The 21,145-nt window shown below is 52.5% G+C and overlaps 1 protein-coding gene across 1 annotated transcript in view; it reads right to left on the minus strand.

Moving 5' to 3' along the window:
- Window positions 1–6,092: 6,092 nt before the first annotated feature.
- The window catches only part of PNPLA7 (patatin like phospholipase domain containing 7), a 132,867-nt gene continuing 117,814 nt past the window's right edge, over window positions 6,093–21,145 (minus strand). Inside the window, exons 29-33 of the mRNA XM_029960607.1 lie at window positions 20,951–21,103; window positions 18,319–18,426; window positions 12,886–12,970; window positions 7,866–7,969; window positions 6,093–6,838 (exon numbers count right to left, since the gene is read on the minus strand). Of these exons, the coding sequence (XP_029816467.1) occupies window positions 6,758–6,838; window positions 7,866–7,969; window positions 12,886–12,970; window positions 18,319–18,426; window positions 20,951–21,103 (531 nt within the window). The 3' untranslated portion in view covers window positions 6,093–6,757. The remainder of the gene's footprint in view (window positions 6,839–7,865; window positions 7,970–12,885; window positions 12,971–18,318; window positions 18,427–20,950; window positions 21,104–21,145) is intronic.

Genomic DNA, 21,145 nt, shown 5'->3' on the forward strand with positions numbered 1-21,145 from the left:
GCAAGGGACACGAGCAGAAGTGCTCTCCTCCCACTGCCCGTTCCACATGGAGGACCAGCTGCAGCACAGACACCCCTCCATGAATGTGGCAGCTCTTTGACACTTGGAAAACCTCTTTCCTGACACTTGGAGTGCATGGGAAGGTTCATCACTTGCAAAAGAGCTCCAGAAAGAGACACACTCACCCGAACAACTCCTGCAAGGCTCAGCTCTCTCCTCTGCTTTAAGGAACCAAAAGCCCCTTCAGCATCAAGGAATGTCCCAGCACGGGCCTTGAAGGTGGCAGTGGCTGCCTGGGTTGTGCAGCCCCGTGCTGGCTCTCCTGGCTGTGTCCTGGGCACTGATCTATGAGGCTGCCACAACCTTCTCCTCACCAGCTCTTTCCTGCCTCATTACCCCCGAGTTCCCTGGGGCTCATCGCTTTGCCAACCCTGCTCTAGAAGCTTTTCTGAACTTTGCTTCGTTAAAAGCTTTCTATTTCCAGCAAGGAAGCAAGTGGAGGGATTTTACAGCCACCAGGTGACTTAGTGCCAGGGCTGAGCCGTGGGGCAGTAGTTTAAGGGAGGTTCTGGGTTGGCAGCACTCAGCTCTGCAGTGGGGGAGAGAAGTCACCCACCAGCCATTTCTGAGATCCCTCTAACTGGGGAGAGAGACAGAAACAGCCTGGTCACATGTGGGGGGAGCAGACCCACACCTCTGGGAGAGGGGAAAGCACCAAGACAGGACTGAGGATGATGAATCCAAGAACAGCAGAGCTGACACACGTGTCCAACCATGCACGAGCCAACAGCCAGGACAACCTGGGCAAATTCTCATTCCAAATGCAGAAACAGCCCTCCTGGCAATGGCAGTGACCAACTGAAACCTTCCCCTGAGTGCTTCTGCCTCTAGGCAGCCCTCAGTCACTGCGAGGAAAGTGGGTTTCACAGCTCAGCCCACACAGAGCTGGACAGGCACGTGGAGTGAGAACCTCGCTCTGGGTGCAGACACAGCCACAGGCACAGCCAGTGCCACAGAGCACCTCCTGTGCCTACCTGGGTCCAGCGGGGTGCAGAGCACCCTGGCAGTCCATGCCAAGGGCAAGCAGGGCGTTTGTGGCACAGTGGCCCGTGGAGCAGCCACGTGCTCAAGCACAGGCACAGCTCCGGGCTCTCCACCCTGCCCGGGGTGCACAGGCAGGTCAGGGCTGCACCAGCCACACTCACACATTCCCCCGGGGCTGTGCATCACATCTAATGTGCCTTCTTCAAGGGGAAAACGTGTCATTTACGGTACATTTAAAATTAATGCGCATTTGGTGTCCTCTCTGCTCCCAGATTACCCACCTCGGGAGTGCTGCAGGGCAGAGCTGAGCCCGGCCCCGCCAGGACGGCATCGCTGCTGCACCTCCCTGCCCCACACATCCCCAGGGACAAATCCCCAAAAAGAAGTGCTTCCAGCAGCATCCTTGGTGTTTGTACCTCACCAGTACCAACTCCTGCCAGTGCCAGGGGTGTCTGTGCCCCCCAGGAGGGCTTGGGCTCAGCACAGTCTGTCTGGAGGCCACGATGGATCCTCTGGATAAACCTCTGCATTTCCAGGGCTGGACTCCCTGGAGCTGCTTCCTGATGGGAAATGCGTTCCTGTCCACAACCCTTGATGGTGTGAGGTTTAATTAAAAGCCATCCCTGCTGGTGCTGGTGAGTGGTGATGGTGGTTCTGCCCCTGAAAATGCCACATTTGTGCAGGGCACAGGTGCCTTCCCAGCACTCAGAACACTGCTCAGGCTGCTCCTGCCTCCTGCAAGGGACCTCCAGGAACAACCTTGGCCCATACTTATTTAGATGTATTATGATGTCTTCTAAAGCCAGGATGGATGAGTTAATACAGCTTTGGTTTTGCTTTCACTTATTATTTTTTTAAAACAACAGGCAAATGCTTTCATTGCCTTCTTTTTTTTTTTTTTTTGCTGGTGCCACAGTTTCCCCACAACCCTTGATATCAGTAAGGGAGGGGATCTGGCAGTGCTGACTTGCCCAGCATGGATGTCCCCAGGCTGCAGGAAGCTGGACACAACAGCATTCCCAGCTTCCACTCCCAGTGTCCCCAGGCAGCTGGGCTCTATCCCTGTTTCCCAAAGCAGCTCCCAAGAGTGGGATGCAGGTGCAAGTGTGGATGCTCTGCCAGCTCCTTTCAGCACTGTTTATACCAAAGCCCAAATTAAGGCCACTGGGATAAAGGGGGTCAAACCCTCTGTGACCTGAGGAATGGACACAGGCAAGGAGTGTGAACACAAACCCCACCAATCCCACTGGGAATGGAAACAGCCATCGGCCAGGAAGGGATATTTATGGGAGTCAGTGGCAGCAAAAGCCACATCCCGAAATCCATTCATCAAACAAACAACACCTTCCCAACCCCAGTGCCTCCTGCCCTGGTCCCACAGTGAAACCTTGTGCCCTGGGACCTGTTTTGGAAGGGCCCTCGGGATTGTGGGCACCAGTGGGTGCCAGTGTGGGCACACGGAGCCCTGGAGGGAGAGGAGAATATTTCCTGTATATTCCTTGTTTGCTGATTTTCCTACCAGCTCCTACAGCACCAATAAATGAAACCCACAGCCAACCCCCCACCTCCTGACAGCTCAAACACAGCCCTGGGGTGGCACTCGGGGAAAGTCACTCCTGGGGGAGGTCAGGGAGCACCAGTAAATGAGAGGGGATTAATTTTGGAATGACACACAGGGGAATGATGTCTGCCAGGGAAGGAGCATCGCAGGGGGCACCAGAGCTGGAGCAGAGCCCGGAGGGGCTGCACAGACACGACCCCACACAGAGCCAGAAATGTGAGAAGGAGCAGCAGGAGCTGTCACCAACAGCTGGGCACGAGCCAGAGCCCCACTCCATGAGATCAAAGCTCTCCCCCTGCCCGGGCAGGGCTTCCTGGGGGTTTTGAACAGGTGCTTCCAGCTGCCACATGTTTGTTCTTCATCCCAAACCCCACTGGAACTTCTCTGGGAGCTCCACAGCTTGTGTGGCTGCGCTGATCAAGTCACTCAGTGAGTTTGTTCCTCGCACTGAGCTGTCTGCAGAAGGTCACCCTGTGGGGACAGGAGTGTCACTGCCACTGGCTGCAGGAGAGCCAGGCTATGTGTCCCCTCTCCAGGCTGGAGTTGGAGTCCTGCAAACCATCTTCCTCCCCCCTCCACAGCATCCCCTCTCCAGTGGGGACCTGGTTCCCAAATCCCTCCTCAGGGCAGGTCTGTCCCCCCATGACAGATCCCTTGAGCAGCACAGGCTGTGCTGGGGGTGTTTCTCACCCCAGTGCCCACACCAGCTGCCTGGGGGGCTCAGCCCAGGCCCTGCAGCAGGATGGGGGCTGGATCCATCTGCTGCAAATCCATCTGGGACGTGTTTCTGAAAGCTCAGTCGAGGCTTCACCCCCAGCAATGAGCAACCACCAGACGTGTCAGCAATAGGTGTGAGGGGAACATTCCCACTGCAGCTACTGCTCATGGCCACAGCTCCTCAGGACATTGCTCTGATCCTGCTGCCTCAGGGCTGGCCTTGCCTGGCATCAGGTTTGTCGTGGGAACAAGCTCCATGTCCTCTTCACCTGTGCTGAAGCCTTCAGGCCTCAGCAGCTGTTTTGTCTCCTCCAGCAAAGCCAAATTCATCCAGCTTCTGGTCACACTTCACCCTTTTGGGGATGTCACACAGCTGTGAAGAAACTGCAGAGTGGGTTCCAGCCAAGGTCAGCACCTGGCCTGGCAGGATGGTGACCTGGGCCAGGAGAGCTGGGACTGGGCTCTTCCAACCCCCCTCCTCTTGCTGCATTTCCAGCAAAGCCACAATGGGACCCTCACTGCAGAGCCTGGGGACAAAGGGGTGACACAGCACCCACTCCTTAGCACAGGGCTGGTGTCCAAGCAGGCAGGGGCTGATTAAACCCTCCAGATGTGGAATTGCTCAGATGATCCCTTGGGTGCCCCCGGGTGTAAGAGCAGCACGGAGCTGACCCACCGTGGGGACACTGCCTTGCCTGGCCAGGCAGCTGGGCAGGACACAGCCAGCAGCAAAGCAAGGTGGAAAAACAATTTGGCTTTTAGATTTGTACCATTACTGGTTTACATTCCTGGGCACGGAAGAACAGGTTGGTTTAATGTCCAGGGCTCAGCTATGGAGGAAAGACGTGATCAATTATTCAGAAGAGACTTTCAGTCTCACATCAGAGGTTTGTCTTCTGTCTTCATACATCTCAACTAAGTGCCATTTCCCTGTGGCACAGGGCATAATGCAAATGGAGAGGCTCTAATTAGCATGCCCAGGAGCCCAGTATTTGTTTTCTGCTACTCCTTCAACGAGCCCAGCAGCTCCCAGCCAGGCTCCAGGAGCACCCCTGGCTGCCAGGAGGTTTGGAGTGAAACAACACAGCTTGGAAATGAATTACTGGTTTAAACTGAGGGGAAGAGCTCTCCTGGAGCAAGGCAGTTTGGTTCAGGCTGGCAGACCCCTCATCCTTCTGGCCCATAACCCGTGGAGCCCATCCTGCCCCAGGTTGGGGGATGCCCTGGGCAGCCAGGCACAGGGAACACGGGGAATCGGCCACTTTGTCACTTTGTCACAGCACAGGTGTGTGACAAAGTCTCTCCATCGACAGCAGGTTTGATTCAACCTCTGCTGAAGGCACTTTTGGTTTTAACTGTATCCTCAGGAGGCAGATGGCCCAGGATGGGCTCAGTGAGGGCAGCCAGAGGAGCTCAGTCATCTCTGGAGTTAGTCTGTGCTCCAGACCCATTCACCATTTTCCAGGGAAAGGTTCCTGGACTGTAACCTCCTTTAAATAGAGATATTGAAGGACCTCACATCTGGTTTTGTCAGAAAACAAAGCTCTGAACTGTGCTGCTGTTGCTGCACGAGGTGTTTGCCCAGCACCTCCCCCCAGGAACCAGCCCAGCAGAAATTCAATCTCTCCAGCTCCACAGGCAGCCTGTGCCTCCACAGAAGCCCCTGGCTGTTCTGCCTCCTCTTCTGAAGCCACTTTTAAGTTTTCTTTGTGAGAATTAATTCTTTGCAATAGCAGGGAACAGCCTCCAGCAACTGCAACATACTCTGTACAACCAAAATCTGCATCAGAGACCTGGATGATCCTTGCAGGGAAGGTTTCCAACTGCTTCCATTGCTTCTGGATGGGCCAGGGGCCAGCCAGAGGTGCAGCCAGGCTGGGTAGTGTCACTGAGGAGGGGGCTGGAGTCCCTCTGGGAACAAAACACTCACCTGGGACTCTGACACTTGAAAATACCATTTTGTTTGAGAGGAACTGCTCCCTGGGCACAGGCTGCACATTCATGGACATGCTTCATCCCTGGAAGTGTCCAAGGCCAGGTTGGACAGGGCTTGGAGCAACCTGGGCTAGTGGAAGGTGTCCCTGCCCATGGCAGGGGGTGGAACTGGATGATCTTTAAGGTCCTTTCCAAACCAAACCAGTCTGGGATTCTGACAGAGCAAAACATGATGAAGGGTGGGTAGAGAAGGAGAAGCCTGTGCCAGGAAAAGAGAGAAGGTTAAATGCAGAGAACAGGTCACAATTCTCAGCATTTACAACCACCACAGTCCTTGGTGGTGCCACCAGACACGTTTCTGGTCTCAAGGTGCTGCCCAGCCCTGGTCATGCCTGGAGGCATCGCCGGCAGCTCACACTGACATCAGAGAGCTCAGGGAAGGAGGCAGCTTTGAGGAGTGCCTTCAGTGCTCTGGTTGGATGACAAATCCCTTCAAGGCAACAGCACCTAGAGCTTGTGCTGAGCAGGAGTTTACATAAAGCAGGAATCAGCTTGGATATCCAGCCAAGTGCAGCTACTGGCAACGACAGATGTGAGACAGGCAGAGCAAGCACCAGGGGATGTCTGAACAGGGTCCAAATGCCACCAACTGCTCCAGCCCTGGGGACAGAGCACTGGAGATTTCTTCCCAGCACTTGACAATACCTGGAGTGACTCCTGCTGGGGGGAGGAACTGGAAACCATGCACATTTCTTTGATATAGCAAAGAAAAGTTTGGCTCTTACTTGCTGACAACTTTCTCATTTAGGACCCAAGACAAAGAACCACAGAGACATTTCAATCCAGCAAAACAACTTTATTTCACAGGGCAAATACAGCCAAGTGGTGATTCCAGAGTTGCCCAGAAGTGTCAGCTCCATGATCCCTCAGTAAATGTTCTGCCGGTGACTCGAGGATGCAGCTCCGTGGCCACCCCTCACAATCATTTCTTAGGTTTAGATTTCAAGTGAAAATACATTCAGATTTGCTCCTGTCAGAGCACTGCTCACGAGTACGTGGTTGGCAGTCACTGAGGAGTTAATTACAGAGTTACCTGATTGGTATGAAAAGAAAGCAACGCTTCGACCCACGAACCCCTCCCTTCTGCAGTGCTGCTGCTCGGGCCGGCACACGGAGGGGACACACCCCGGCCTTCCTGGGGCCTCCGCAGGAAAAACAGCAACTAAAACACAGCAGCAAAAACCAAGGCAGCTTTGAACTGCCCCTCTGCCCCCCTGCCAGCCTCAGGGATCAATAACCTGCTCCTGACACCCGTAGGAAGGAGATGCCCAGGGCAGAGCTCCAAAGGCTGTGCTTTGTGCCAGCAGCTGAGCCCGGCCCTGGCTGGGGAAGGCTGAGCTCTTGTTTCGTTTCATGTAGGCGTTGTTTTGGTTTTGTGAAGTATTAAATAAATAAATACAGCTGCTGTAGGCTGGGGTGCAGCTCTGAGCCTCCCGCGCTCTATCCCGGCTCCCCCGTGCTGCTCGCCTGGCCCTCCGTGCTGGGCACAGTCCTGCGCTTCCTCAGCTGCACGTCTTCATCCTGAGGGAAAAGAGGGAAAGAAAGCACAAATTAACCCTTCAGCATCCTCTCTGAGCCAGATAAAATCCGTCCTCTTCCCCTCCACCAGCTCAGATAAACCCAGCAAACAAAACCATCATTCCAGCTCCTCACTCGGAACACTGGAGCCTTTTTACACCCTCACGTGGGCACTTTCCCAAACCATCCATGTGCTGCCACTGAGAAGCTGTTTGTGCCCAGCAGGACAGGCAGCTTCACCTTTCAAACCCTCTGGCCACAGTCAGAGCAGCAGGGATGTGGCCTGGCTGAGCTCTGCTGCTCGGGCTGGGGGTCACACCTGCTCTCACAGTGCAGGTTTGCCTTGGGATGGACCTGCTGTCCCACAGAATCAAACCACAGTGGCTGGAAGGGACCCCTGGAGGGTACAATCCACCTGTCTGCTCTAAGCAGGGCTCACTCTGGTGCTGCCAGGGTTCTTCAGGGCATCAATTTGCTTTTCATGCATCTACAAGGATGGGTTTTCCACCTTCTCCCTGCACAGTCCTTGGTGAGTCTCAGCTGTGTGTACAGGGCAGGATTTCCCAAAGCCAGGGAGGGTTTCCTTTAGCAGGTTGTGCCTGTCACCTCTTGGCTTTTTGCTGGGCATCTCTTCTTCTTCCATGACCTCCTCCATACCCACCCTCAGGCAGCTCCAGACAGCTGGCAGATCCTCCCTCAGCTCCTCTCTCCCAGCTGCAGGAAGCAGCTCCCTCAGCCTCTCCAGCCCTGACTCACCTCAAGAGCAAACCCACAGAGCTGCAGGGCCAGGATTTAACTGTGGGCAGGTTTTGCCACAGGCAGCACCACTGTGGCACCACTGGCCCGAGCAGGGCGAGCATGTGCCACTCAGTGTCTGTACTAACAACAAGCAAACTCATTTCTGCACAGTCCTGCCAGCCAGTCCCTCCCAGGTGCTTCTCTCAGCATCCTTCCCAACACCTCCACCTCACACTGTTCCCCCAGGGCTCAGCAATGACCAGGCACTCCCTGTTTCCAGGGCAGCTCGTACCGAGTCAGAGTCCTCTTCAGCCTGGTTGCTTATGAAATCCAGATAATCATCCTTCTGGTTGTCCAGGATTTCTTCCTCATACTCAGTCTGGTAGTCTGACTCGTCTAAAGAGAGAGGAGAGAAAAAGAACTGGGTTTAACTGGCAGGCAGAGAAAACTGGGAGAGGAACCCTTGCCTCCCCTGAGCCCCAGGGCAGGTGAGTGCCAGAAAACTGGCAGCTCAGTGAACTGGGACTGCTCAAACACAGAGCTCAGCTCTCCAGCCACAAAAATAAACCATGTCCTCTGTGTGAATTGGTGTCCCAGAGCCCCCCAGAATCCAAGGGACCCCCAGCAAAAGCAGCACCTGGTCCATGTCATTCTGGTGGGCACTGGCTGTGGAACACAAGGGCAGTGGGGAGGTGCTCCCTGCTGAGTGCCCCTCACAGCTCAGCTGCTGTGTCCCACCCCTCAGTCCAGCCAGACCTGGCAACACCTTCAGAAGCCTTTGAGCTGCCAGTCCAAGCTCCCCTGGACACACACACTGTCTGCAAGCAGGGGTCCCAGGCACAGGGGGAGCAGAATAATTACGTGCTGCAGAATTCCTGGGGCAGAATAATTACATGTCTGTCACAGTCACAATTTCACAATCCCACAGGGGACAGTAACATTTACACTCCCTTCCTCCAGCAGATTCACATAACTTAGGGAAGCTCAGGAGCTGTGCACAGCAGCAGGACACACCACCAAGCCACTTCCAAGGAAGGAGACACATCAGGGCAGAGCCAATGCCTTTCCCAGCACCTGGAGATCACCAGGAGGGTCTGTAAAAGAGGTAGCAGGAGCAGTACCCCACAAGGGCATGGAGTGACAGGACAAGGGAGAATGGCCTTAAGATGAAGGAGGGCAGGGTTAGATGGGATATTGGGGAGAAATCCTTCCCTGCCAGGGTGGGGAGGCCCTGGCACAGGTTGCCCAGAGAAGCTGTGGCTGCCCCATCCCTGGAAGTGTCCAAGGCCAGGTTGGAGCAAGCTGTGCTAGTGGAAGGTGTCCCTGCCCCTGGCAGGGGGTGGGAGTGAGATGAGCTTTAAGGTCCCTCCCAGCCCAAACCAGGCTGTGGTTCTGTGACTCTCCCTGCTGGCAGGGCTGACTCCCCACAGCAACTCAACACTCAGTGAACGTGCTGGGCTGGGGCCCATCGGTGGCTCCAGGTTCACCCCCCAGCACACCAGCAGCCCCTGCAGAGCCTGTCCCACCACAGGTGACACCAGGAGACATGTGGGCAGCAGGGCAGAACCCCTGGCAGGCAGCACCTTCCTCCTCTGGCCACCAGTTCTTCAGAATGCGAGTCAAGGCATGGAAATGCCATTTTAAGGTTAGCACTGAAATCACTGTGTGACACCAGTGCTTCCACCCCTTTCCTCAGTTAATTCCAGTGTGCTCTGAGCTGCTGAAGCAATACCTGGGTTTCGGCCCACTGGTGAGGAAAGTGGCTCATGTTTAAACTGGATCCTTGATTAAGTCTTTCTCCAGGGAGCTGTCAATAGCATCTGCTCCACGCTGAAGACAACAGCACAGTCTGTTCCACAGCCTTTTCTCCCAACATGGTAACTACAACCAACTGCTAGAACATTGGGATTAAAGGCATTTGGTCTTTTGTATTTTATTTTTAATGCTTTTTTTACTGTGGATCAGAGAATCTTTGTTAGTTTCTGTGAAAACCACTAATGATAATCTTTGATAAAACACCCCAGAGAAACTGGTGTGAACAGCAACAGACACAACAAACAAGAGTTTGGAGTTGACGCCTCCGATAAATCCGACTGCCATCAAAACCAGACTCCTTGATTTCCCCAGCACTACTCAGCATTTAACGGGTCTTTCTACAGATATGAAAGCCAAGAGAGGGGTGTCCCTTCTCACATCCTTCACAAAGCACCTCTGGGTGCTGGAGGTGGCCCTGCTGTCCCCAGACATCACCTTCCATGGCCCTGCTTGAGGCTGAGGCTCACAGTGACCACTCCTGGGCACTACAAAAACTCCCAGAAGCATCAAGCAGGACTGAGGCCTTGCTGCTCTGCTCAACTCACCAACACCCAAACAGCTCAAAATCGAGCCAGCCAAGAGGAGGTTCCACCATGGAAAGGTACCTGAGCCTGCCCTGAGCAGGGGGAGCATATTCCCTGCAGGAAGGGCACGTTTCCACACCCAGAGAGCTGCTTTGTGCTTCTGTAGCTGGTGGCATTTCTTTTATATGGGCCTAATTTCTGCAGGCAACCCCCAACCTGAAGGCAAACGGGGCTGTGTGGCTGGAGGGGCTCTGTAAACCCTGGATGTAAATCAGGAACCTGGGAGCTCAGCACAGCCTCAGGGGCACTAGTGCCTGATAATTGTGTCCCTGCAGAGGTTTTGGGATGTCTCCTGCTTCAACCTTATTGCAAACCCAGGCATTTGACACCACCATTAACACTTCTCTTTCATAAATCCTTTTCTCCAAACGCCCATTGCTACAAGTGCTTGATGTCCTTCAGCCAACCCTGGGCCTCAGCAACCCCTCCCAGGTGGGAATGTGACCAGGGATGTGACAGAGCCACCCTTGGGATGGCACCTGTGCTCCCCTGGCCACAGCCAGGGCTGTGAGAAACACAATTAGAGCTGAGCAGAGGGACGATCCCAGCTGGGGGAGCGTGTGGATGGAGAACAGGAACAGGGGCACAAACACTGCAGTGGCTCAGCTGTGAAAGCAGCTTCTGTTGTGCTTACAGACAGCTGTGCCCTGGCTGTTGGGTACTTGGGTCCCTCTGCTCAGGGGAGGGACAGCCTGAGGGACAGGCTCCCCTTTTTAATTTTTAGATGGTTTTAGTTATTGCTCTCAGTTTGTTCAAGAGTGGAGATGAAACTCCACTGCCCTTTTCCCCCAAAGACAACACCCCTGCCCCTCCAGGCCTCTCACCCTCTGTGCTGACCCTGCCCTGTCCATCAGAACATGAGCCTTTCTCTTTGATTTCTTTAGAACAAATTATTGACACAATTCCTCCACCCAGCCTAACACCTGCAGTGTGCTGTCAGAACAGGCAGAGCCTGTGGTCTGAGACTGCCCTCAGGAAGGGATTTCCAAGGGGAACAAAGCTTTCCCCTGCTCTGACAGTGCAGTTTCACAGCCCCCCCGTCCCCTCACCCACGGGGGCCACAAACTGTCAGACCACCTTCCCCACCACCCCTGAGCAGACCAAAGGCTGACCAGCACACACAGGGAGCCACCTGACAGCCACCAGGCCACTGCCAGGGAGGTGTCACCCTCCATCTGCTTCCCCCGTGGCTCCAGGGACCTCTTGAGCAAAGCAATGCCATCCTGGAGGCACTGTGTGCTCAGGGGAATGTCACTACAGCCTCTGCCACCCAAAATCGTGAGTCACCCACAGTGTGACACAAAGGATCCTTCATGACACAGTGCCCACAGGAACGACTCTCCTGCCGCCCTCTCCCTCCTCTGGACTCTCCACAGCCAACTGATTTCAGCATCCACGAGGAACATGTGGCACCTGCCCATCCCACCCTGTCCCTGGCAGCCCCTGCACAGCCCCTCCTCAGCCCAAAATGTGCCCCATCTGCTTTCTGAGACACATCCCTTTGCTCCCCTGGTGTCCATGGCCTCGCCCAGCAGAAAGCAGGATGTCCTAATGTGGGGAATAATCAGGAACTATCTAAAGCAGGAGGATCTGTCCCAGTGCACTGGTTAAATCTTAGCAGGTCTCAGTGCCTGAGCCTTAAATAACCACATTCCATGATCTCTTCACTCTTATTCACAATGTCTGCTTCAACCACATTTGATTAATATTTTCTTCATAAGGCATATGATTGTAATTAGCATTTCAAATTACCACAGGGACATCTCTACAAACAGTCACAGATGGGAGCACTGCTAACTTTAGCTTTCCCTCTGCAGGAATGAGAATCAGGAGGAGGGGAAGAGACTGTTCAGAAAGAGCTCCAGCCCTGGTGACACTCTCAGGGGTTTCAGGCCTGCAAAGCTCTGCTCCTTTTGGTTACAGGAGCTCCATTTATGGCATAAACATGGAGCTGCTCTGCAGGGCAGGGCTGTCACAGGGCACTGTCTGGTGCAGGAGCTGCTACCTGCTCCTCATTAGTTCACTGGTGCTCCCAGAACAGGAGCACACAAAAAGCAGTGGAGCCAGTGAGTCACTCCTGATCCTACTCACGACAGCAAGGAAAACATCCTTTGGGAAGAGCTTTAACCCAGGCAGAGCTTTAACTCAGGCAGAGCTTTAACCCAGGTAAAGCTTTAACCCAGGCAAAGCTTTAACCCAGGCAGAGCTTTAACTCAGGCAGAGCTTTAACCCAGGCAGAGCTTTAACTCAGGCAGAGCTTTAACCCAGGCAGAGCTTTAACCCAGGCAAAGCTTTAACTCAGGCAGAGCTTTAACCCAGGCAGAGCTTTAACTCAGGCAGAGCTTTAACCCAGGTAAAGCTTTAACCCAGGCAGAGCTTTAACCCAACTCAGCCTTCCTCCCACCTCCAGAGGGCACAGACCGAAGGGCGAAGCCACAGCAAGGACAGGCCCAGCCCAAGGGGGACATAAACCCATCTCTGCCTGAGTTGCTACACGTTATTTCACTCAGATGAGACCTGAGCAGGGATTACTCCCACCAGGAAACCAGGCTGGAGCACACCAGTAATGGGATGACAGCTGATATCTTCCCATGGAAGGACATCTCACTGCTGGCTCCTCCCAGGGGAGGCAGTGGGAGGGGGACAGGGAGGGTCTGGACTGGGCACAGCTGCAGGAGGGGCTCTGAGGGAAGCAGGGCCAGCCCACCACGGCCAGCAGTGCCCAGCAGGGCCAGCCCACATGGCCAGCAGTGCCCAGCAGTCACTGGCACTGGCAGCCAGCCCTGAGCTGTCCCAGCTCAGAGCATGAGCAGGTGAAAGCAGTCAGGAGGCACAGGAGGAGTCAGCAGCCGTCCATCCCTCCTCCCTGCCCTTCCCAACACTTCCACAGCACCAGCAGATCCCCCCACTCACCGTCTGCCACAGGGGCCTTCACGGGCTCGATCCGGGACACGATCTCTGCCAGGTCTGTGAAGGAGGTGGTGGGACAGGTCAGGTTCTGAAACACAGAGAAGTTTTGGGTGTGTTAACAAAGACACACAGCAAAATCCAAACAAGTCAGGACTGTATAAAAATGATATTGAACAGACAAAGCCCCAGACACATAAATTCTCCACAACTGCCCCCTCAAAAACCATTACTCATCAGTGAGAAATCCTCAGAACAGCTCTCCTGATGCAGGTCTGGTGGCAGAGATGGGATTCCCAAGTGCCAACGACGCTCTAATGGCTCCTATTCCACCCATGCAACCAGAGGCCTCATTAAAAATTTAGCAAACTGTAGAAAAGACCCCAGAGACAAGAACCTGAGGGTCTGGGCCCAGGACAGATGATGTTCACGTCACTTGTTTGTCCTCCATCACTGTCACTTTATAAGGACTGTCTGGGCCAAGTGCATCCCCCAGGGAGGTTTTGCTCTCCCTTGGGAGAAGGAGCCCCAGTGCCCAGGTGGGACACACACATGGTCCAGCCCTCAGCTGGAGTGGTGCCACGAAGGCTGCAGGGACAGCTGGGCACTGGGGTCACCAGAACCCCCCCTGGGGACCCCATAAGCCACAGAGCTGGAGGTGCTGCAGTAAGAGCCTGAGGTACATGCAGAGAGACACATTTCCCACTGTAATTCCTCTTTCCAATAAACCCTTTCTGTTTTCACTCTGTCTCACCCAAGCAGTGGGCAGAGCGTTCTCTATTTTGAGAAGTCCCTGCTCTGAGAGGAACTTTGGAATTTAAGAACTGTTTTGCTTTTCCTGTGTGCCATGAGTGGCCCCACTTGCTCCTCAGGACCAGGCACAAGGTCACCAGTGGACACCTGAACACCTCTCCCCTTTCTTTAAACCCAGGGATTATAATAAGTACATCAGCCCCTACCCCAGAGGAAAGGGATGGGGAAGAGCTGGCAGAGGGAACGTTACTGGCACTGGGAATTGCTGTGGCTGTCATCCTTCCAAACACCCAGACCTGCCCACGTGCTTCCAGGAAGGGCAGTTTTCTAACACAGGGTTTTATGAACAATTCTTTGCTCTTCTGGCAAGAGCACGAATCCTATGAATCATACAACCCCTGTGGGGTCACAGCAGCAGCCCATTACTGCTGCAGCAGAGCTCTCTCAGTTGACCTTTCATCTGTGACTGACTTTTGATGTAATTTAGAGCAGCTCCAGCAGCTCCAGCAGCTCCTGTGTGGATCCAGGACAAACAGCTGGTGGGCAACGGTGGGCAGAGAAAAGCCCACAGGGAATGAAAAGGTACCTGCATGAAATGGAACAGCAGCAGCTTAGGACACACTTCCAAACACAGAGAGGTTGGGGAGCTCAGTGTGACCGTTGAGGAGCCGCCAGGAAGGTGAGTCAGCCCAGGCTCACTTTGAACATCCAACCTGAATGGTCCCAGGGAAGCATTTGCAGAAGGCTCTTTCCCAGGACAGGGGAGAAAAGCTCCTACATCTTCAGTCTGTGCCCTATGACTAAATGATTCTGTGAGTGAGGGACAGGGGCACTCTCTGGCCACCACACAAACCCAGCGATGTCCGAGGCCATCCCTGGACTCTCAGATCCAAGGTGGTTGCACAGAGCACTTGGGCAGCGTGTCCCTGGAGCAGGGGGCAGACAGGGACTGGCTCTGGATGGGACAAAAGTCCAGGGCACGTTATGAACAGCTGAACAAAATCCTGTAGGAACATCACCAAAAGGTGCCTCAGTAAAACCAGCAGCAGCTCCTGAGGTGAGGACTGACAGGAATGAAGTGTGGCCAAACCCACGGGAGCATCTGTCCCTGTCACTGACCCACAGATGGTCCCAAGGTCGGCCTGTTAGAGGACACTTGGGGAGGCAGCTGCACCCAAACCTCAGCACTAGGACTGGAAAACCACTTGTGGGAACCAGGTGTCTTCCCACACTCGTCTGATGCTTTACAAACAGGAATGTAATTTTTAAGTGCTTCCTCTCACTACTTCTAAGGACGAACCCACTCTCCCATCAGATAGCACAAAGCAAATAAGTGTCTCAGATCCACCTGAAATCTACTCTACTCCCAAACTTTTCTGATATTTCTTTTTTTCCAAGGAGGAAAGTATGCTTTTTGGCTCAGTCTTTAGGAAATAAATTAGAGGAGAAAGACAGTTACTATTGTAGTCCGCTGGATTATATTTAGCTTTGACTATGAATAACACCTCAGTAGACAAAACTTCCCCAAGGAGATCCAATTAATGGCACTGCAATATTCTGTGCTGGGGAAGAGTAAGGGCTGCTCAAAGTGAGGTTTATATAAGGTTCCTGTTGTTTATGTCTTCAGTATTTGCATTTTGGAGACAAGATAAACAGGGGCTGAATGATCAAAGCAAAGGAGAAGTATCTAAGTGATTAAATATCTGGATTTTTAACTAAAAATTCGATGCTCACGACACGGAAACAAGACGATAAGAAATGGCACTTGGCTCTCAGATGTTGAACACTCCAGAAATAGATGAAGAGCTAAAACACATAAAGCATCAAAACCTTTGCTAATCAAAGGCAAGTTAAAAATATCAGCTGTTATCCCTGGAAGATAACAGAGCTAAAGGACTTAAGTGACTCTAATGGACTAAGAAAAGCAAGACAAACACCCCTGTGGGAGCTGCAATACCTGTTACTTTGTAGAAATAAATCTACCGGAATAAAAGTCAGATGAAAAAAAGTCTTGGTTTTTACTGGACTTTGAGGACAAGCAGATGATCCCTCAGGTCCCTGGACTGGAGTCCCAGCTCCTGCCCCATGACCCGGGGGGTTGGTGAGTCACTCTCCTGCCCTGTTATTTCCATACTCATCTTCTCAGCACTTTCTGCCTCATTATCAAGTGCAGTGACAGGCTGTGTCTGCACCCAGGAGGTGACATATCTGATCTCCAGGGTAGTGAAGTGCCACAAAAACCAGGGTAGATGTGCTAAATGTTCAACCTGCTGCTGCCTGCACAGCTCTGACACCACGATTCAGCTGAAATATTCCCCTCAATTACTGTATCCCATCTAAAGGGCAATTTTAAAAGCAGTCTTCTTTTCAAAAAGCGTTTGTTACAGCAATGAATATGTTTGAGCTTGTTACTAATTGTGATAAAAGTGAGGCTGAAGTAGGACACAGCTATTTCTGAGACACACACAATTTTCCCTGCCTTGACTTCTCCTTAATTAACACACAAACCCAAACCAGCCCATCCCATCTGATCATGAGGTGTCAGAGGCAGATTGGGGGCCCATCTCCTGCAGCTCACATGAATGCACCTCCTCACCCAGGTTATCTTCTGTCCTGGTTTGGGAATGGTATTCATCTTCCCAGCAAGAAATGACAAGCTGAGGAGTTTTGGGGCTCCTCAGGCTACGTGGATCACCGGATACATTCCCCAAACTGTCCCTGGGTGCTCCTCCCAGAGCTGCTCACCCTGCCAGGCAGCTCGGGCAGGATTCATCTGAGGCTGGGGAGTCACCAGTGCGAGTCCCCTCACAGGACCAGAGCTGAGGGCACCTTTCATCTCCTCCCAGCACTTCCATTTCCATTCCCTCAGTGACTCACAGCCCCAGCTCTCCCCTCTGCTGGCACACGGGCTCTGAGGGCACCACTGTGGGCATCAGCCCCCCCCAGCTCTGGGCCCATGTCCACCCCTGCCCTTCCTCTCACACCTCCCTCTGAGCCAAAGTGCTCTACCACCCACCTCTGGAGAGCTGCAAATCCTCTCTGTCACTGTTCACCTCAGCTGACTTTTCCCAGAGAGGCTCCCTACAGTTATGATTCATTTGGGCCATCACTTAAAATATTACTGCTCGCTTCCCTCTCTCTCTCTAAAAGACAATAAAGAAGAATTACTGGGTAAAACATGAAGTCTTTGTAGCACCTGGGTTTCAAATCAGAGGGATTCAAAGGAGGGGAAGGATAGTGAGCCCATATATTATAATATTCTACCCGATTCCTCAAAAACGTGATAACTGTTTCTTAAAAGCAACTGGAACTTCCCCAGCCCAGTCAGGCTGCAATGAACCAACTCCAGAAGCTGAGTTCAGCCCTTAAGCATTAAACCAAGAGATTTTTATCTACTTGTGAACAGACATCTATAACCACACAGCAACACCACACAGCCTGTGGATTTACCATCACCAGGAATTTACAGTAACTGCTTGGAAGAGTCGGACTGGGCAGGACAAGGTGTGTGACACCCGGGGCCTCCACAGCTCCACAGACCTCCTGGAGCCTCAGTGAAGGCTCCACAAAATGCCTTTGGAGCAGAGCAGTGAGGAAGAAAAGCAACAAATCAGGAAAGCTGCATCCCTGCAGGGATTTTAACTCTTGGCTAAAAACACATCTCCAGCGAGGGTTTAAATCAAGTTTTCTGAAAGCACCTGAGAATTATTTGAGTCACATCCTGAAAGCCAGCAGTGGCTGAGATCAATGCCAGCCATCCTGATTCACATCCTCTGGGAGAGAGACACATCCCTGGCACACAAGTTTTTAGTAGCAAGAACAATATCCAGGTACCACCTCAAGCTTGTGGCACAAGAATAAATGAAAAATAACTCTCAAAAGGTTACTTGTGGCTGCCCAGTGTGGCTCAGGGAGGGAGTCCAGATGCACATGGGTACCAGTGTGGCCCTCACCTGAGCCCACAGGCCATCTCCTGGGAGCTGCAGGGCACAGGCACAGCCTCTGCCCCAGGAGCAGCTCAGCCAGCAGCTCTTGGTGCCCTCACAGCTGCTGATGCACAGGGGGAAGGAGAAGGGAATGGTGGGCATTGGAACACAGAAACCTCAGTTATGTGCCTTGGAAAATGCAGGTTCCTGGTGAAATCCTGCCTTCCCCCACAGAACCATGGAATACCCTGAGCTGGAAGGGACCCACGAGGGTCACTGAGGATGCCCTTCAAGGACATGTATGACCAATTCCAGGTTACAAACATGATATCAAGGACCTGTTAGAACAAGACAGCAACAGGAGAGCTGCCCCCCAGAGCACTGCAGCACCTCTGGGGCTTTCAGAGCCCCCACCTGAGGACATGGATGGGTCTCTGCATGGGCACACTTCAGGAATCAGGATGGACAGGCAGTGTCAGGGCTCAGGCTCTGGCAGAACACACCTTGGCCAAACTGGTACTGATGGTCAGAGAAGTGCAGGACCTTGTTCAGCCAGGGTGTGATTCAAGGAAAGACATTTCTGAAGAACTGACCCCACCCCTGCTTGCCCAAAATACAGCTTTCACTGATAGCTGTGAGCTCACAGAGAGGACTCAGGGCAGTCACCATTCCCTCTCCCAGCCCTGAGCAGTTCCTTGCAGGACTAGTGAAGAACAGTCAAGCAGCTCTTGCAGAATAGTGCCTTTCACTGAGCACTTACATCAGTTTTGGACTTGCAGATCTCTTGCCTGTCCTTTAGCATCTTGTCAAGGACTCCACTCCTGCACCAGACATTAAATACAGTTTTCCCATGCTGATATCCCACTTCCTGGAAAAAAGAAAGAGTCAACAGAGAAAAAGTAATTAATAACTAAAAAAAAAAAAATCTATATATGTTATCATGTGCAAATAGCAGGGAATCCAGAGCTCTAGCCCAAAGCCAGGATGACTTCTGCTGCCTTCCAGCCTCAGCTACATAAACTCTCCAGCCTAAAACTGGGGGAATAATGAAGGAAACAAGGTTCTATTTTAAGTCCAAACACCAACTTCAGTATCCAGGGAAAAGTGCCACCTGATGCACTATTTTGACAGCACTGAATAATGCCACAGAAAGAGGAGTTTAGGATACTGAATATGCCCTTCCAGTCCTGGCTCTTTCTTTGGAAGAAGGTAACAACTCATATACATGTGTCTTCTTTCCTCTTGGCTCAAGAAGAGCCAAGGAAAAAAAAATTCTCTGCAAAGAAAAGCTACCATAGAGCCCTGGTTCCAAAATCTCTTGAAATAAGTTAAGCCAGACAGCACTGAACATGCTGGAGCAGTTTGCTGGAGCAGAAAGGATGGCAGGTGGACACCACCAAACCCACACACTCCACGTTCCTCTCGTGTAAAAGTATAAAGTAATTTGTGCTTGGAACAATAACATGGCACTGCCATTAGCAGGGAAACAACTGGAAGAAATAGACCCAACACTGCAAGTTTTACTCTTTTTCTCAAAAAGCAGCAGAAATGGTGTTGAAAAATCAAATGGAAAGGACAGAGCAACAGCTTTTGGGAGCCCTGGATCCCAACTCCTGGCAGCAGCACTAACCCTTGTGTGGCAGCTCTGAGTGTGGGAAGCAGCCCTGGCTGAGCTGGTGTTGTCTCTCCTCTGGCTTTTGGATGAGGGTTCAAAGCATGAGTGGCACTCAGGGTGGAATTCACCTCCTGTAATCCATCCCAGTTTCCCAGCCCAGAGTGGGTGTGATTACTCAGGAGAAGAAGGACCTGACAGCTCTGGGTCAGCCTGGTCCAAAATAACCACAAGAAGCTGAGCTTGGGGCTGACACAGGAGAGGGGTTTGACAAGAAAAGGGGATTTAGTTCCTCGGAACTAAACCATGGTCCTATTTCTGTTTTCTGTAAAATCCAGGCACAAGGCTGAAATTAAAACTCCCCCTACTTCCCAGCCCATAAGGATGAAGGAATGTCTGGATTGCCCCTTCCTTTAAGGTCAGCACAGTTTAAAGTTCCCTTGTGGACAGAAGTTATTTAGCTCCAGGAGCCAGGAGGGTGCTGCCTCTCCATCCCTGCGGTGTCTGGTGCCAAGAACTGGCTCACAGACAGTGACATATTTGAGTTACTGCACTTTTTCAAGTTTTATTCCACTGACTACATTTGCCTGGTGTCTTTACATCTCTTTAACACCACCACATTAGACAGAACAGGGATGTGACAGCTCACAATGTGTTACTGTGATGAACTACCAGACCTGTCTGTCAGGGTTTTCAGATCAGCCAGGGCACTCCAGAGCAAAGAACATTATTTATCAGCAAAGTCTTAGAGCCATTGGCAGCCAGCAGTGTTTGCCCAGGAGCCAAGAGACATCAAATAGCCTAGAGAAAATATTTGTAGTGGGGAAATCAGCTGGTGGTTTGGAACAGCTGCTGTGTGTCCTAAGGACTCTCCCAAATGTGAGTCTGCAGGGCTAAACTGTGTTCCTGGGTTTGATCAGTGTTTATAAGCCAGAAAAATCAATCTGCAGCCTAAGGAACATCCCAGCTTCTCACTAAGCTATAAAGGAGACTGACTTAAAGAAGAAGTGGTGGGTTTCCTGCCTGGGAGAAGAGCAAAGCTCTGCAGATACACCTGGAGGTGGAAGATGCCTGCATGGTTAAAGCAGGCAAAGAATGGGAAGAGGCAGTAAAATCCCTTCCACACAGAGCCAGAATCGCTGCTTCCACCTGGGCAGGGACATTTCTGTTGGGATTGTTGGATTCTGTCACCAAGACAATTCCCTGCACACCTGGAGTCAGCTCTGCCCACGCTGGGTTCTGACACTCAAACAAACACAACCCCATCCCTGGGGCAGCTGCACAACCTGGTGGCACCTTTTTCACACCAGTCACTGACATTGGTGCCATCTCCTGACCCTCTGTCGGGTGCAGAGGAATTGTGGATGATGTTTTATTAGCAGAAGCGTTGAAATGTTTAACAGAGCCGGGTATTTTCACACTTCCCCCAATCTCTGGGATTCATGACCTCCCCAAGAGGCTTCTGTGAATCCTTCACGCAACAACAAGGGGAGACAAACCCCACGAGCCCAGAACAGCTCAGAAAACCCCAAGCTCAGACACCCAAGAGCTTTTCCCCGAGCAGCTGAGCAGGAATTGCCACGGAACAGAGCGAGGCAACTGATCCCTTCACAGGCCATTACATAATCGAGATCCAAACTCAATTTGTGCCGCTAATCCAATCTCCCGGCCGGGATATCATTCCACAGCTTTATTCGGTGTCAATTATTCACTCTGTGCCAACTACTCCCCCCAGCCCTGGCAGTAATTAGCAGCAGGAGCAGGGGCAGGGGGCACTCACACAGATCTCGTCGAACTTGCCGAAGTCCAGGGTGCCGTAGCGGTCGATGGGGGGCCGGATGTACTCGCAGTAGTCGCTGTTCTTCACCATCTCCAGCTGCCTCACGCAGCACACGTAGGCCAGGCGCGTCTGGATCTCGGCCATGTTCAGCACCTGCACACCAGACACACCAGCCATGAGGAACTGAGGACCAGG

The sequence above is a fragment of the Manacus vitellinus genome, unplaced genomic scaffold, assembly GCF_001715985.3.
Source record: "Manacus vitellinus isolate BGI_N305 unplaced genomic scaffold, ASM171598v3 scaffold_27_pilon, whole genome shotgun sequence".
NCBI lineage: Eukaryota > Metazoa > Chordata > Aves > Passeriformes > Pipridae > Manacus > Manacus vitellinus.